Genomic DNA, 18757 nt, shown 5'->3' with positions numbered 1-18757 from the left:
CAGAGATGTGTGAAGCTGCCGGAGCATGTGGTCATCGCTGGTCACTCCTGGCTCTGACCTCTCTCATTTAAGAAGACAACAAGGTAATTACTGAGCTTATGTTTAGAGAAATAATGTCTGGGAGGTGGTCACACTGCTGTGCACAGTCTTAGGTTGTGGTCAAAGTCATGCTTCACATTTTGCTGATGATAGACGGTTTGGTATTAAATCCTTTTTCACTTGGTATTGGGTCAAAATGTATCAGTATGTACATATTCCAAGTCTCATGTTAGAGGCATTATTAAAGTCAAATTAGGTGTAAAATTACTAGACATTAAAATACATTTTTTTAGGAATGAAACATATGACAAAGAGTTTGAGGAACTGACGGGTTAAAATGGACAAATATTTCTTACACAACAATGCTGATAAAACGCAAGTCACCAATGTATCTTCTTAAGTTTCCTCAAACCTGCACCACTTCCTTAAATTCAAGACATACCACCACACAACAGTATAGGTAACGTGAAGGGATCCATTGGCAGACTGGGGCTGCGGAGGCAAAGAGTCAAAACTGCTTGAAATTACAGTAAAGCGGCAAAGAACTCTTCCCCCTCTGGGGCGCCGGGAGAGGAAGGGTGTGGTCTGGTCTTGATGGCAGAAGGAAGGGTGATGCTTCAGTGATAAGCAGTGTAAATGATCTGCCTCTTTTTGAACCATTTCCTGCAGCAATCTTTGTCCAGACAGAGACATCTTTGATTTATTATTTCACTTTCTAGTATATTTTATAACCCTGTTTAATCTGGCATCCAGCAAATTCATTGTTCAGATAAAAACAAACATTTCAGCTCTTAAGTTCATCAGGAAGATCATTCAAATGGACCGCTGGACCACAAAGACTTCATCTGGGCCCAAATACATGTATAAACTACTTATTAATATTTAAAAACTGCAAACTGCAGATTTGAGGGACTGTTGGAAACCCAATCTACTAAAGGCTGATTACCCCCTTTAATGGCACATTATTGTACTGTAATACCTGGCCTTAGCTAACAATATTTATATTAATTTTGTATATGACTGTGTATCTTTAACAGTAGACGGGATGGCTTATTCAAAAGTGAAACTCATGTTCGCTTTATTAATAGCTTCCTAACATATGAAACTGCTGGCATGCATTTGTAAATGTCAATAAGTCGTTAAACATTAGCCAAAGATGAGACTGAAAGTTTCTTTTAGATTCTTTAAAAACCAGTCAAACTTTCAAGCTCAACTTATAAGCCATATTGATAAAACATCTTTAAAATGATTATAAAAATGAAAAAGACAAGTGTGCTTTGATTGGTCTGGATCTGTGCTCTCTGTGTCTCTGCACCATCATTTCCGTCGAGAGTAAGACTGTAACCGTGCTGTAGCTGCACTTTCTACCTTTATATAGTATAGTTGTGACATCACAACCATAGGTAAGTCCTGACGGCTCATTTAAAGACAATTTATGAATACAGGCTGTGTGTATTTCTCTGTGGATTGAGCGTTTTGATACCTTTAAATTATTTATATAGCACCTTAATTTGCTTTAAAACAACTCACTTGACAACATAGGGGCCTTAAGTAGCTTATAACAGATCTATAAAGCCTTAATAAATTATTCTCAAAGGCCATCTCTTGTTAGAAAATGGCAGCAATATATTGTGATTTTCTGGAAAATCATTCCATTACTTGTTAACACTCTCAGGTGTTCAGGATATGTGAGTGACAAGATGAAGGATTGATTACAGGGAAGGGTTATTGAGTTATGCCACCAATGCCTGTGTAAGAGAGGACATGACTCTGAATATGTCTGGAGTGTGGGAGACGTCCCAGGCCAACTCCTCCTCAGGATGTGGACACAACATGACCAGCTGGGATCAGCGCATGGACAAGATGTACACCTACTTCTACCTGCTGCTCTTCATCCCCGGGCTGCTGCTCAATACCACTGCTCTCTGGGTCCTCTGCAGACACATTAGGTACACTACACACACAAACACACACACACGCGCATACACAGCCTAAAACAGGCTATAGTCAACTAACTTCTGTACACGTTGCTCAACAGTAAGAAGACCAAGGCGGTGATCTTCATGATAAACCTGGCATTAGCAGACCTGGCCCACATCCTCTCTCTGCCCCTCAGGATTTATTATTACTTCACACACAGCTGGCCCTTTGGACGAGGCATCTGCTTATTCTGCTTCTACCTCAAATTCCTCAACATGTACGCCGCCATAGTGTTTCTGGTAAGCAGGCGGTAAAGTGTCAATACTCTTGGATACTAGAAGAAGCAAAATGACAGCTTAACCATTTCTAGTCTATTTAAAACGTGTCAAATGTAATGGCGCAACAGGAAGTCATTTGAATCTAAGCCTCCTTTACCATATTTACCTTCTGTGGCTCTAAATGTGGTTTTCATGTCACTATTTCTTTCTGTTTTCAGATGTGTATCAGCATGCAGAGGTGTGTCTTCCTGCTCAATCCATTCTCTGCTCGCCGGTGGAGGCGGCGCTATGACCTGTTGATCAGTATCATAGTGTGGGTAGTGGTCGGTCTGGCCTGCTCGCCTTTCATCCTGATGCGCAGCAGTAGCAAAAGCTCCTCCAGTCATGGCATCAGTACACAGGCAGTCTACAACATGTCCTTTTCTCTGGATGCAACTCCGACGCAGCCTCTCTTAAGTTACACCCAGCTTCATGTGTCACCTCCAAGTACAAGCCCCAGCGTACTCAGAACAGTCTCAGGTCACAGCTCTACCAAAGACACCTGTTTCAAAGACTTGCCCATGCGTCGTCTGCCCCTGTCTCTGGCGGTCACCATGATGGTTCTGGCTGAGCTGTTTGCTTTCTTTATTCCTTTGGCCTGCATCTGTTACAGCTCCATCCGCATCGCCTGGTCTCTCATCGAAAGGCAGGCCAAGGACCAGCAAAACTCCAGTGCACTCAACTCCTCAGCACGCAGCCGACTCCAGTCAGTCACTTCCAACTGTCAGGCGGATAAATATCATGAAAAGCAGACAGATGCTGAGAAGAGACGTGCTCTACGGATGGTTCTGAGCTGCGCGGCTCTCTTCTTGATCTGCTTTGCCCCCTACCACCTCAACTTCCTGCTCTACCTGATGGTGTCGCAGGACATAGTGTCTCACTGCGCCACAAAGCTGGCTGTACGTCAGTTCCACCCGGTGTCTCTGTGCCTGGCGGGCCTGAGCTGCTGCCTGAACCCCCTGCTTTATTACTTTTTAACAGCTGAGTTCAGGCTGCACCTCACCAGGCGCACCTCCTCCTTCACCGCCTCGCTCCTAGCCTCTCCGATCAGCTCGCCGACCCAGCGCCCTGCACAGCAGAGACTGACGAGCATGGAGAGTAGCTGCTCGGAAAGGGAGTAGCATTATTCAGAGGGGAATGTTTTTTTTCTTCAGATAAACATGACAGATCATCATGTTGAACTTGTAAAAAGACTGAGAAGATCCAAGTTGGACGACGAGGTGATTTCACATGTCGCAGCTGTCTGAATACAAACTGACTGGAGGAGCTCTGACCTCAGTGTGAACGACCTCCTGGAGGACATTGCTTTAGAACACATAAATCTCAAAACAAATAGGCAACTGAATTCATGTCTGTGTTTCATAATGAGTGTGTGAATATCATCATAGTTTCCTCATGTACATAAGCTACAGCGGTGATACTCAATGTACAGCCTGTGGGCCAGATTGGGCACCACGTGAGCCACCAACCATTTTCTTATTGACAAAAAAACTGATTCACACTCAGATTTTTTTATTATTATTTTTGTACTTTGAATGTAAATAAGGTGCCAGAGTGCATAAAAGCATTAAAAAAGAGCTTGTATTTAAGAAAAAGGAGGGTCCCTGCATCCCCTGACAGAGGTCCAGGCTAAGGCCCAAATGTCCTCAAATCGTAGAAACGCCCGTGAGTACACCTGACCTCAGTCAATTTGAAAATAAAGAATTAAAAAGAAAATGATGGGCCTTTTAATGCTTCTTAATTTTATCAGATAAATATGATTAACGTGAGTTTATTAACTTTGCAAAAGTGTCGCCCAGGCAAAACATGTATACTCTACATGAGCTATAGCTTGTTGTGTACTGTATCTTCATTAAAAACACAAATACTCTCAATAAGCATCATCATAAATAGCAAAGCTGGATGCAAATGCATGTACATTTTTCATAAAAAAAAGCGTTATCCATCTTATCTGGTGCTGTGGTGTTTGTCTAGCTTCATAACAAGGTTTTGTTCATGGTGACAGAAAGTAAAAACAGGTGTCGGCTCATTTAGCTGCACTTCCTCTCTCACAGTGCACACTGGGGAAGACAGTTGGCAGCAGTTGCAGCAACTTTGAAAACCAGTAACTGCCAGGCTCTGAGGTCGGCCTCTCAACTGAAAAGTCAGCCCCAGCCTGCATCTGCTGAACCCGAATCTAAGCCCACTCTGGCACACCCCCACCCCCTTGCAGATGTGTGAAGCCCGCCTTCGGAAAGTTGTCTGATTCACCCACCAACATGTACCCACTTCTTATCTTTTCTCTGTCATAGTCCCGTATTACATCAAATTGAATCTGCTATTTAGCTACTGAAAATAATGTGCTTGAGAAACAAACCAACCAAAAGCTTTCTGATTCTACTTTTAGCACTGATTCTCTCAGTCATGACATGTTAAAGTGCTTTCATCAAAATGACACACATGACGGATCAATGTCCCTCAATAGGGGGAAAGCAGTCATAATAACAGAAGTCATGGTGTGAGAAAATTCTTGTAAACCACACCCCCACACTCACAGGAAGCCCTGTGTGCTGAAAACCCCAGTACAGCAGAGACACAAAGGGAGACAGACTGATAGAACGCACAGAGAGATAAAAACAGGAAATCACTTTAGAATAGAAAGAAGAAAGAAGAGAAGAAAAAGACAGTAGAAATTGGATACAAGTGTGAGAGAACAGAGTGAGAACGAGAGAAGGCGGGACAGTAAAAGTGGAAAGTGATATAGGAGGAGGAGGGAGGGAGGGAGGGGATGGCATGTGCGCTGGCTGATGCTTCACCCTCCCGCTTTTTGCTACGATGCGGCCTCAAGCTTGAAAACAGAGGTGAGATATTAACTGTCGATTCCTATATAAAAAGATGTGAGTTTAAGCTCTTATGTGAGAGGCTGTAACAGCTGGATGCCTTCAGTGTGGAGTCATGCCTCGTGGGGGATCTCGCATGTTTCTCCAACGTGAGGAATGTGTGTTATGTTGAGGGTGTGAATGTGTGTATGTAGGCCAGTGTCAGGGAGTTCCTTTCTCTGTCCGTGTATCTGGGAAAGGGGTTTTTGACTTGTTTTGTGTGTTTGCACAGCACACCTGGAGGGACCTGGGTGCTGGCCACTAACATTTTGGGTGCTGATACATGAGGCAAGATGTTGTGTCATAACGGAAAAGCTTTAAGGTGGTAACAACCCACACAGGGATGAATCACAGTGGATAAAATAATGTGTTTCCGTTGGGTTGATCTGATGACTAAAACTGCTGAATCCTAAGGTAGGACTGCAGCTCGTTTACAGAACTTTATATATATATAAAATATCAACAAGATCCAAACACTTAAGATGATGTGGAGCTGGACATCACATAAGGGTTGGCTTTGAAAGGTCATCATTGTGCACATAACACCACTGCCGTAAGCGACGTGGAGGAAATGAAAGAACAGTTATTGGTCATCACTAGAAAGTCCTTTGAGCTCATTTGACAGGCTCTGAGAGAAGAATACTGTAGGTGCCAAAGTGAGAGAATGAGAGAAGAATCACACCAAAACAGTCACATTAGGTCAGAGGTTAGTGAGGCTAAAAGGAAGAGTGGAGACTGAGAGACCACTGGGAGATCTTTCTCAGTACTGTGAAGTAGGATAAAAGGCAGTGCAAGAGCCACAGTTCTGTGGAAGAGTCTTTAAAAAATCCCCCAAACTTCCATCCAAAATCCCTCTGCTTGTTAACGTCCCTCCTGGGAAGTAGTGTACTTTAGTTGTGATGTAAATGTTCTTGAGTATTCAGGCTGTTCTCACTCACTGTTCATGCTTACCTACCAAAAAGAATGCACTATTTAATTCACATACAACGCAAACGTGAGCCAGGACGGGGCTCTGCAGGACTGCCTCTCAGGAGGAAGTCATGTGATGTCGTATAAAGAAAAAAGTCCACAGGGGGACGAGGTTTGGACTGGATGCAGAGGCGATTCTAGAGTCTTTTGGGGCCCTAGTCAAAAATTTACAGGAGGCCCCTCAATCCAGCGGTCATCACCATTATAAATTTGATTAAACTGAATCATGCATGTCACTTGCAACGGGAGTCGTGAGTGGGTGGAGTCAGGTGGGCCCCCCGTAGGGCCCTAAGCAGATGTCCGGCTCTTCTGCTGGCAAGCGACGCCTCTGGCTGGATGGATGGGTCTCAAAAAAGGAGACCCCTGTATGTGTCCCATGTAAAACAAAAAGTCAACGTTGACTTACTTTAACTACCTTACGTATTACGTGACAAAAGATACTTATTTGGATCACAATCTTTTTCTAAACCTAACCAAAGTAGTTTTGTTGCCTAAACTGGTTCTACACTGCAGGGACTTGCACAGGCACAATGATCGCACCTGTTGCTGGACGTTCGCTGGATAACACATGAAAAATTGTGCATAACTTTTCATAAGATATAATAAGAACCCTTGTATGAGGATACGTGGGAGATTTTTTTTATACTTCTGCTCCACAACATTTATATTACAGATATAGCTCCTAGTTACTCTGCAGACGGAAAATTTAACATTTAAAAAAAAGGATGATTTCATAAACCATTGCTAAAGTGAAACCAGTGGTTCCCAAGCTTTTTGTTTTTTGACCTCTTACAAAAAAAGCAAAATGTCAGGGCTCTTGTCATGTCAAAAATTCAAAAAGTTTATATCAATTTATGCAGCAGAATTGTTTTTTCCTTCTCTCCTCTTCAGTTATCATCTCACGACCCCTCAGATTTATCGTGGGACCCTTCAGAGGGACTCGACCCCTAGGTTGGGAACCGCTGGACTTAACAGTATACACTGTCAGGTAGTTAGTTCACCAACTAGACTCACCAGTAAAATGGTACTTACAAATTGATGCACATATAACACGACATGACTCAACTCTCTACTTTAACCTGTGTGTGTACATTGTTGTATTGGTATTTTTACTGAATGTAAGGCTTGTAAAGAGGCCGGAGCGTATCCTACAGTTAATAAAGGCACGTGTGTGGACAGTGTCATTCCCCTCACAGTACTGAGATCAGTAACATACTATACTATATTTAGAATACATCCTCAAAAGTTAATGTTGAACAGATCCTGCAGGCACTATTTATGTCACATTGTTTCCTTACTGCTCGTTAAACTTCCTGATGTAATGAGGCTCTAAATAGAGAACATGTTACATCAGCTTGTCCATTCAAACATGGCTCAGCTGTAAAAGAGTGTGAAAGACCAGAACAATGAAGAGCCATTTCTCTTTTTCCTGTTCCATTATTGCAAGGATGGGTTTACTTCGAGTCAAATCAGATAAGAAAGTGACAAAACAAGGATGAATCTTCACTGCTCACATTGGGAGTTCACAAGCAGTTTGTGGGTTGAAGCAAACAGCAAGGAAACCCATGCAGAACCGGCGTGCGCTTCCTGGTGTCTACATCAGTGGGTGGATGACACCTACAAGCTGGAAGCTCAGTTCCAGACATTACTGTGCATTTCCATTTGAAGTTAAAATAAATAACAGAGGTTTATCACGGTTTAAAGCCCAAGACTTTTTAAAAATAACTTTCAGTTGGTGCCGTTTGAAAAGCCAAAAAGCATAATGAAGCTGTCACTTATTTCAAGACTGTGAATCTGCCAACCCCCCATCCAGGTGTTGTTCTTCGTATCAACACGAGAAAAACGTGTTTCTCTTTGTCTGACCTGTTAACCACGCTCCTGGTCTGACTTGTTAACCACACCGCTTTTAATGATACCTCACACACACACTGGCTTGTTGTAGGAGACGCTAAACACTAAACACCATGTGGGAGACTGTAGCAGCAACTTCTCTGTGGGTTTGGATATTTACTGTAAATGCCACTGCAAAAGCGGCAATCACACGCAAATTACTTTTATATGGTGGTTAAACAAGCTGAAGCCTTTTTGACTAGTGTGAGCGTGTTTGCAAGTGCATGTGTGTGCTGCTGAAAGCTGTACAGTGTAACGTGTGTCTGATGGAGAACATGAAACCTATGAGTGCAATATGCAAAACATGCTGCTATTAGAAGGTGATTTACAGTAATGGTATTGTCATCTTGTTTATTCATTTCTCCTCTGCCAGGATGCCATGGGGATAGAATTCAGTGTGAACCAACAGTTTATCAACGCTGGACGACTTCACTCAAAGAGGCCTGAACTCCTCCGCGCCATCATGGACAGCAGGGACGCTCAAACCCTCCCGTCACCAGCCTACGAGCAGCTCTCCTGATTCAAGCTTCCTGTTTGTTCACGAGGCAGCTTGTCCATAACAGCTGACAGTAAACAGCCCTTGGCTTAAGATGAACTTTGCCAACCACAGCTGTAAAAGCAGTGAAGATCTACGGACGTACCAGCACTATGTGTACGCGGTGGTGTACAGTGTAATCTTAGCGCCGGGCCTGCTGGGTAATGTGTTGGCACTCTGGGTGTTCAAGGTTTATATCAGAGAAACCAAGAAGGCTGTGGTTTTCATGATGAACCTGGCTGTGGCCGACCTGCTGCAGGTAAAATCCTCCCATGTCCTTTCTTATTTGATCTTTTTATTAGCTGTTCATTCATATAATTGATCATGCGCGTATGTACAGTATGTTTATGTATCTACTTTATCAATTTGTCTCATGTCATCTAATTTGACATCATATCACTGATATTTCCTGCTTATATGTATTCTTGTGTAGATAGTAGAGCTGCAACAAATGATTATCTTCATTACTGACTAATCTATGAATTATTGTTTCAACTGGATGATAACATCTCTCACTTTAACTACCTTAATATGCATTTATAAGTAATATATAACACTTCCTATAACACACTATAATTTAGTTGTAGGCTGAGTGATACTAAGATATGTATCGCCAAAACTATATAAAAATGTCTATCATATATATATACCTGTATATATAGTATACATCATACATTACATATTCAGTTGTGATGTCGAAAAAAAACGTTTTGATTCTTGCACATTTTCTTCATTTGGCACTGAAGTTCTTAATAAAATGAGAAAATACTTAAACACTATTTATCAAGTATTTAATTTACACAGGGGAGTATATCAAAACAGCTTTCAGCATGTGGTTTAATTTATTTATCTTTTGCTTAGCCCTGGTTATAAGCAGGTATAAGGACATTTTTACGTATTTTTGTCAACAATAATAACTTCCCCTATGAAGCATCCATAACTGATAACTCAGTATAAAACAGCTGTAATGGCATTTAATGATATATGAACAAACACGCATGAACACATATTTACTTTGTGTATTAAAACGCCTATCATCTATTCCTACATGTGTACAAATCAATAAATCTTAATGTGGAGTTTTCATTATTTGTTCATACCCCAGTTAGGAAATAAACACTTAAAATGTTCTTATACTATAGACAAAGCAAATGGCTAGTTTGAAGAGTTGTGGAAAACATCACCATGTGGCTTGTCCAAATGGCAAGGGTTATTTAACGATCAAACGGTGGAAGCTAAAATGAGCTTTCAGTGGTCATTACTCAAATCAAGTGTGAATCTATCACTTAGTTTCTCTCTGCTCTCCTCAGGTGCTCTCTCTGCCTCTGCGGATCTACTATTACCTGAACAACACCTGGCCCTTCGGCCATCCTCTCTGCATGATGTGCTTCTATCTGAAGTATGTCAACATGTACGCATCCATCTACTTCCTGGTGTGTGTCAGCGTGCGACGCTGTGAGCTCATCATGCGTCCGCTGAGGTACAACTCATCCAGGCGAAAAGGAGACATGTTGATATGTGCCCTGGGCTGGCTCTTAGTCTGCCTGTGCTGCCTGCCCTTCCCTCTGCTGAGGAGCCCCGGCAGTAAACCAGACGCTAATTCAAGTCTCCTCACCTCGGAGGCCCTTGCTGGACCTGCCTTGGTGTGTTTCTCAGAGCTGCCCATGAGGACTGTCAGTATCCCAGCAGCCTGGGCCCTCCTGATCCTTGCAGAGCTGTTGGGCTTCATCATCCCCCTCATCCTGGTGTTAGCCTGCACCTGTCTGACCGCTGGGAGCCTACGGGAGGCGACAGCAGGGGCGATTCCTGATCGAGGGGAGAAGCGTAGGGCGTTAAGGATGGTGCTAAGCTGCGCTGTGGTCTTCCTAGTGTGCTTTGCTCCTTACCACGTCACCATGCCCCTGGACTTTCTGGTCAAAGCCAATGCTCTGAGCAGCTGCGCCCTCAGGAACCTGATTCTGCGATGTCACCCGGTCACACTCTGCCTGGCCAGCCTGAACAGCAGCCTGGACCCCCTCATGTACTATTTCACAACTGATGAATTCTGGAGGCGACTGAGTAAACCAGAGATACCAGAGAGCATGAGTTTCAGCAGGCGCTTGTCCTGTATAACTGGAGGAGGGGACACGGAGGAGGACTAGACAAAAGTCTTGATGAAGGATCAACAGTTGGATCTCAATCACTAAACCCTGAGATAAAGACTATGCACTCTTTAAAACTCGGGAAATGTAGTTTACGTGCACTATCGTACAACTGGTATGTGAAAATATTGGAAAAGTTTCAAAAGGTGAATCTTTTTCTATTTATATTTTAATAAAATGTGCGTCTGTTCTTCTAAATGTGGCCCTGGTGAAGAGTAAGCTGGAGGATGGACTTTCTGTGAGTGCCAACTCAGAGTGTAACGGTTTAACAAGCCCGTGTTTCGGTTTGTTTTGTGGTTTTTGGGTTTCGGGTTGTTTTGCACTTTGCATTGGTCCGAGGAAAACGAAACCATTTCTGATGTACTCTCTGCATTTTATCATTATGAATAATATTTTTCTTCCATCCAGAGATTTAATAATATATGAGATCACAAAATACTATTTCAAAAGCAAAAGTGTTGCTCAACCTATTTAAAGCTGACTTAAAGATGATGGTGCAACGTTACACTTACTTGCCTCTTCGCTTGTTAGGGGAAAGGGAAGGGGGCACATAACACACAGCTGCATGTGCAAAAACAACTTTTGCAAAAATTGCAGGTCACGTGCAAGTTTGTGCAGCCAACAGTTTGTGTTTTTTATGGCTAACCTTTCCCTCTGAGATGTGTTGATGTAATAAGCAAACAGTCAAAATATTCAGTTGGTAAAGAAATGCAACTTTATTCAGCAACAGAGTGAATTCATTTCAGTAGCTGCACACAACATCGGTTTTGATTTAATCATCTAGTATTGTTAAAAAGCTGTGACAAACATTTTTTACACGCACACTTCCTGTCCTGATTGTCTCTCTGTGCAGGCGTCGAGTGGGAAACCACTGAAAATCACTTGAAGTTATTTGGCAAAAGAACGTTTCTTTTTCTTCAAACTTTCAAGCTTTTCCTTAAGGGTTTTTCAAAATCAAGGACAACCAATTTATGCAGATTCATTAAAAGAAGAAGTGAATTGTTCCAGTGGTAATTTTAAAATATATAAAGTTCTGCTAAACTTGCCGCCTATAGTAAGACGCTTATTACAGTTATCTCAGTAAAGGTAAACTCACATTATGGGACTGCAAATTTATAAATAAAAAATGTAAAAACTCTAACAAAGAATTTTCAAATTTGGCGAAATATTCCTTGAGCTCAGTCGCTCCTTTAAATCCTCAACCATCCTTCATTTTTATGGTCACAAATTAGTTTTCTACACAAACACAAACACTGGTCATGTAGGGGTGCTGGTATGACACCACTAATTACATAAAATCGTCACACAGCAGGACAGCAGAGGCCTCTGGGAGCAGCCGGGCACTCTGGGAAATATCTACAGAAAGGGGAGTGGAAGAGAGCTCTGGTGCCATCCATAACGGACACAGACAACCGTGTTACAGGAGTACTGTACCTGTGCTGTACCTGGGTGACTTGTGCTATATCACACTATAACATATAGTATATCTGGTCAAGGCTGTAAACCCCGTTAAATGTGGGAACAGTAGGCCTACACACCGACACGTCTGATATAAATGACTTCTCATTATCACTATCAGTAGAAGGACTAAAAACTCATCTGGACGTGAGTGATGTTGTAATACGGTAACAACAATAAGATACTTCAGCAGGAAGCTACGGCAACAGAACACAAACTAACAGAACAAATAAAACTTAGTATATTCTCAGTAAGCAGGCTGACGCTGGTTATTAGTACTAGACTAACTAGTGAATACTCGACCAAGAGAGCTATGAGTTATACATGTTCAAGAGCGAAGGGTCGGGCTTTATAACGCTGTAACTTAAATCCACTCATCACTGGGGTTGAAGCAGGGGAGGCGAAGTTTTATACAAAAGGAACTTTCTGCTGAAAGCTGTGTCAGTCGTGCTCTCTCTGTCGCTCTCTCTCACTCGTTCGCTTCCTGACCTATGCTCGTGCTCTCCCATCAAGCCTTGCAGATCCTGGTCTCCGTCACAAACTTGTTCTCAAAGTGGTGGATGGTGAAACATTCGTCCGCAGAGCGCTTCTGGATGCCTCCGCCTGACAGACACAACGACACAAAAGCATTAGTCACATACATATTTTATTTACACACACATATAGAGATATTTTTACTGTTTGCTCTGACTTGATGGGGAGGCACTAGGGCTGTAAAGGTTAGTGTATTTGAGCGGAGCCGAAACATTTGGCTTTACACTGCTGAGGGTTCCTGGTCAGCTCGAACAGCAACGGAGAGGGGGTTGTGTACAAGGCGAGGGCGGTGTTACGCCGCCGTTGTAGTGTGATGTGAATGGGAACACATCCAACATGCTAAAGTACATTCATCACTGGGATGAGGAAAAAACAAACCGGAGCCCACCTCCTTATCCTTTAGAACGAGATAAAACAAATACTGATGCAATTGGCATTTACGGTACATTGGCATACAGCTAAGTTGGAACTTATTGTAAGACTAGTCTTTATCATTCTATGTATTTTTAATGTCATAGCATAAGAGATGCTTTTCAGTTTTATATCTGTTGCCTTTTAACAGTGTTTGTTCAATGTGCATTTAGTGTAGTACAGAAACGTGCATGGTGTTACACCCCTACCAGGCACTAAAAACTATTTGTTTCATACATTCAAAATCTAAATCAAATAATGGATTGGATTTCGATGTGACCTAGCAATGACGGCTCATACATTTGAGCTGACTGCTGCCATGGGAAAGGCTCACCCAAATACATCCACTTTTGAAAAACAGCAGCAGTGTCATTATCATGCAGCTTATAATATCTTACACAAAGAGTGAGGATGCATGAAATAAAAACACATGCTGTTACTTTGAAAACATGAATAAAGTGGAACAAACGTGAGAAAATGTCTGTTTTAGCTTTACAGAACATCCAGCAGACCTGGCAGACTTGAGCGACGCTGCATTCTGTAGGTTTCCTTCCCATCACACAGCCGGCGGATGTAGAAGCCCAGAGGTTTGATATCATCAATCCGCTCCGTCACCACCAGGTCCTCATGCACCAGGTAACTGCGGTAAGAGCCAGACTGGGACAAAAAGAAAGGATCAATACTCATACTTTTAGAATCAGCTCAGTGAACAGAACTGCAAGTGTGACACTAAGTTAGTATGAGTTGGCGAGAGTCAGCATTCGAGTGGGACGGACTTTGTTGAAATTATGAATCATCACCAGACTTCTGTATTTCATAAAACACTTCCACATTGGATAATGAAATTCAGTGACTGCACCACCAAATGCTCAGAGAGAACTCCAACCAACTAAACTTGCAGTGCCCACATACAGTCTGTACAGACTGCTCATAAACTTGGTCTTGCTGAACATGACCCTCTCTAAAACTACACAGAAACACATTTTCTACAGGAACCTAATCACATACATGAAATAATCTGAACCATCACAGTATATATATACTATATATATATATACAGTATATATATATATATATATATATATATATATATATATATATATATATATATATATATAGTGATGGTTCAGATTATTTCATGTATGTGATTCAGATTATTATGGTTCAGATTATTTCATGTATGTGATTAGGTTCCTGTAGAAAATGTGTTTTGGATTTCATATATATATATATATATATATACTGTATATATATATGAAATCCAAAATACAATGGCAATCACTGATCCCTTACATTTTCATATAGCACCGTCATCAGGTCAAAAGTTTTTGATTACGAATACTTTGGTTTGTGACTGTCGGTGCACACATGCAAACTTTTCCTGCCAGACATATGTTTTATGTTATAATAACTTTCTGAACCCTCTCTGGTCTCTGGTATTTCACAAAACAGATGCTAGCTAACGATGTAGTGTTGTAGCTAACCGGCTAGCTCTTAGCACGATTAGCTTTATGAGTAACATGAGTAACATTATTATGTGTGTCAATGCATTGTTTTTAGATAAACTGAGTGAGCGAGCCACTGACAATGACTAAAAACGTGCAAAACTAACGACAATCCTGTCAGCCTCGGCAGTACTTTGTGTTAGGTGCTAACTAGCATGTATGGTAACATGCTAAACTGAGCTGGTGAACTTGGCAGACATTATATCCGCTAAGCATCAGCACATTGGCATTGTCATTGTGAGCATGCTGATGTTAGCATTGTGCCACTAGCCTGATGAAACAGCTGCTGTTAGCTGTATGATTTAGTGAAGAAAACACATTTAAAGCTCTCCACTATAGATTTAATTTATTGTTACTGACTCCCCTTTTCATCTCATATATTCAACGATGTGAAAGAGAATTTTTTTTAATGTGAGTAGTAAATTCTGGTGGAAATTACTCATACTGTGTTACTAATACAGGATGTCTGGGAAAGGGGAAGATGATGTGTGGCGGAAATTTTTACTTGACAAAATAGAGATTTGGACAGGATTAAATCATAAACCCCTGGATTTCCCCAGGTAATATTTGGCCCTTAATATTAGGGCTTATGCGTGAGCTTGAGACAGACAGAGGTCTGTGCCAGTATAGTCTTTCCTTCATCATGAAGGCTAAGTCACTTCTACTGGCAGCTGCATCCTGAGATCCTGAGGACACACGCTGAGCACTACTCACCATCAGCTGTGAGAAGAGGTCGATGAGGTCCTGAGGGGGGAGCACCACCGAGGTGTTCAGAGGAATCACAAAGCAGGTCCTCAGAGTCAAGTCCAGGTATGCCGTCAGCTTCTACTCACACACACACACACACACACACACACACACAGACACAGTAATCAGGAAAGTACTTAAACCACATTAACTAGGATCGTGCCAGCGTCTGCAGTACTGCAAGTGCTGTATTGAGTTTGTGAGTGTTACCCTGTTAAAGTCGTGCAGGATGTAAGCAGGGTCCCCTGGTCTGAAGCGGGGTGGTGGGACGCTGATGACAGCCATGCTGTCAGAGATCTCCACCTCCTCCTCCACCCGTGGCAGGTAGTATGGCTGGTTCTCTCCGCCAGCTCCGGCTGACACGTCATTGAACTGCATCGCACCGTGATACAGCCTCTGGAGGACACAAAAACAGATACAGGCACGTTTTTCCATATCATGACTTTGTGGTTAGCACATTTATCATTATTTTGTGATGAAATGTTTTCATTTACTTCTTTTAATGCCCCCACTTTCTTCACTGTATCTACTTGTATTTCAACCTTGGGTAAATCAGCATGAATCAGGTGCACTAGAAGCATTTCTGTAAGGTTAATACACAGGTGCCGAAACAACACACGCCACCAAGGAACAGTGTTCTTTTTAACACGTGGTGAGGTGTTTTTTTTCTCTTCAACCACAAGTACCTCAACTGTAGACGGTGCAGCCAGTGGTTTCTCTGCAGCACCCATCTGCTTGAACAAAGTGTGCCGGTCTTACTTAGTAAATAACATAATGCAGCAGTACAGTGTGCTCATGAGCGGTAACAGGGATGAAGCTGAAAGCTGCAGTAAACCGTTTCCAACCACTAGGGGGCAGGACATACATACACTCTATACTCCAGTGAGTTGGTACTTTTTTTTTTTTTTTTTTTTAAAGATATCTGGAGGATTTTTTATATTTTCACAGGTTGGTTATCTATTTATCATTTTATGACAGAAACAGACAACTTTGCTAGATGTTCAAGTTAACCACTCTACCACTTTGATCAAACCCAAATAATGAGATGAGAATGACTAGAAGTGGAATAACATTGTGGTCTGTTGTGATTATTCTCAGTACAATCTGTATAAGATTCAAGGTACTAATGGGATATAAATGCAATATTTGTTGAAGGCAAAATATGTGTCAAATACCAGAATTATTAAATATTGTCGAAATGCTTTGATGTCCCGGCCTACGAGTTGTATTCTACAGACAAGAAAAAATCTTCGTTTGGTACAGATAATCACAAAACTCACATCATGATCATTTTGATGTCTTTCAATGAAAATGTGAATAATGATGCAAAAATAATCGTTCCCTCAGTCTCGTGAATCATATCTCAAGTGCAATATCTGTCATAATAATCACAATTAGATATTTTCCTCATATTGTGTAGCCCTAGTAAGAAGGATGATTCTTAGCAACGCAGTTGGATTTCACTTGAACTAAGAAGTGTTTCTGCATTGTGTTAATAGTTTAAATAGGCCGTTTTATGCTTTTCTTCATTTGCACAAAAGAAGAAACCTGCTGTGGGAACAGAGATAACATACTGAATGGGAGAGCGCCCCACTGACAACACGGCAAGATTTAAAATGGTTGAGTCTGCACTTTTTCTGAAGATGGAAGTGAGCAAGAGTCAGCATTCTGGTTTCCCACCAAGACAAGAGTGTCCCATCAGCAGCCAAAATCACCTTTCATAACTCGTCTCAAACTCAAATAACCCCAATAACAAGCATCTGAGATGGTTTCCCTCAGGCTATAACATTGGGATGATGACTCGTGGAAGCAACTGGCTTGCTTGATTTAATCAAATACTCTCCAGAATGAGGCTAACATCTCAACCTTTTTAATGGCACCGCATACTTTGAATTGTTCCGTTTTGCCAGAAGGAGAAGTGCAGTCAATGCAGAGAGTTGGCAGGGCTCTTCTTTTTTATGTTAAATAAAGATTATGTTGATAGAGACAGTGTAGATACAGACAGGAAGCACAGGGTGAGGCCCCCACCTGCAGTCAAACCCTGAACACTGCAGTGACTGTATATGACACACATCTATACCCACTCTCCTGACCAAGTACTTCAATTAAAACTGTGTCCATATGTGCCATGGTTCTCCATCACCAGTGTATCCTGCTGCTGATTAAAATGCAGATTAAGGATTTCGAAGAATCCTGCGATGTTTACACAGTATATATAAATATATTGTGTGTATCTTGCTGTAACAGAATATGGATCACATCACACATCCTTTGGCAAATGGAGTGTAGCTGTTTGACAAAGTTTACACATGTCAGGTAGCCTGCCCCATTGATTTATAGCAAAAACACACGTATAAAACACAGGAAAGTCCAATAACAATGGTACTAATAGTAATAACAATATCCCAAAGATACAAGCAAACACACACACAGATTCGCGTTTACCTTTGGAGTGAAATACCGATATAGACATGCACCCCCAACGATGAGCCCGCTGAGGATGAAGGCGATGCCCAGCAGGGTGAGCAGACAGCGACCTGTGGAGCCCTCTGTGCTCTCTGTGCCCTCTGAGGCCAGCTCAGGATCCTAGACACACACAGAACACACACACACACACACACACACACACACACACACACACACACACACACACACACACACACACACACACACACACACACACACACACGCACACGCAAACACACACACACACACACACACACACACTCTGAGAATCATAATATTACTTATACCAACACTCAACCATCCCCCTGCACGTTTGGCCTGTGCAGAGCAGCTGTTGATGTTGGTGAGCGGTCCCACTGCATCATCAGGTGCAACATGGCTCTCCACGCATTTTGGCGAAAACACTCGGACCTGCCTCTGATATGACATTTGCAAACGTAAGGAAACATATCACGATATAAAAGCCACAGAGAGGTGAGGCCCACGGTCACAGCTGGCTGCCTGCGGACAGTGCAGGCCTGCTACCAGGCTATAACACGGACACCGGGCTCAGACACTGCACTGATGCCGGTTAGCTCACCTTCACATCGGCTGGCACCTCTTTGCCCAGCGCCTTCTGCGCCAGGGCCGCGTTAAAAGCAATCTTCACCATGCTGGAATGGGAACCGTCAGCTCGGGCTTACTCGTGCAAACACAAGAGAGCGAAAGAGTCGATGCTGGACCGAGGGTTGGTTCCAACTCAGCTGCTCCGCGATGTGACGCACTTTGCAACCACGGCTTTATCTAGAGCTTCCGGTGGCTGTAGGGGATTAATGGCATCCGAAACGGAAGCTGGAGAAAACAAATACCTAAACTTCAAGCTACATAGCATATAAAGCTAAAACAGCAAACACCTGTGGAAACTTAGCGGACTGCTGGGGTAGAGAGTGACCACTGAAACGTTACCTGACACATTTATTGTCTCCAT

General features: G+C 42.3%; 2 protein-coding genes across 2 annotated transcripts; one reads left to right on the top strand and one right to left on the bottom strand.

Annotated features, from left to right (window-relative positions):
• On the top strand, positions 1-10669 carry LOC310948351 (uncharacterized protein; the record flags this gene model as incomplete). The annotated part of the gene is made up of 7 exons (XM_083915444.1): positions 1-1988; positions 2078-2258; positions 2456-3393; positions 4489-4536; positions 4813-4837; positions 8557-8787; positions 9839-10669. Exons 1-7 carry the CDS (start codon positions 1804-1806, stop codon positions 10667-10669), a joined length of 2439 nt encoding a protein of 812 aa, XP_083771570.1. The 5' UTR covers positions 1-1803.
• A 692-nt stretch (positions 10670-11361) lies between these two features.
• On the bottom strand, positions 11362-18757 carry LOC310947854 (integral membrane protein 2A-like). Its single transcript, XM_083914825.1, has 6 exons — positions 18371-18757; positions 17770-17910; positions 15535-15720; positions 15292-15402; positions 13585-13729; positions 11362-12730 (listed from the first exon to the last, which is right to left on the bottom strand). Exons 1-6 carry the CDS (start codon positions 18440-18442, stop codon positions 12636-12638), a joined length of 750 nt encoding a protein of 249 aa, XP_083770951.1. The 5' UTR covers positions 18443-18757; the 3' UTR covers positions 11362-12635.

Source organism: Echiichthys vipera (assembly GCF_963691815.1).
Source record: "Echiichthys vipera genome assembly, chromosome: 6".
NCBI classification, from domain to species: domain Eukaryota; kingdom Metazoa; phylum Chordata; class Actinopteri; order Perciformes; family Trachinidae; genus Echiichthys; species Echiichthys vipera.
Note: the sequence above shows the minus strand (reverse complement) of the source record. Positions and strands in the feature narration are given on the sequence as shown.

What these genes read in the sequence shown, in the direction of transcription:
- LOC310947854 (XM_083914825.1), bottom strand. Translation starts at nt 18,442, where the DNA reads ATGGTGAAGATTGCTTTTAACGCGGCCCTGGCGCAGAAGGCGCTGGGC. An exon ending in AGGTGCCAGCCGATGTGAAG is followed by an intron (nt 17,911 to 18,370) that starts GTGAGCTAACCG and finishes GTGTGTGTCTAG; the next exon opens with GATCCTGAGCTGGCCTCAGA. An exon ending in ATCGGTATTTCACTCCAAAG is followed by an intron (nt 15,721 to 17,769) that starts GTAAACGCGAAT and finishes TGTGTCCTCCAG; the next exon opens with AGGCTGTATCACGGTGCGAT.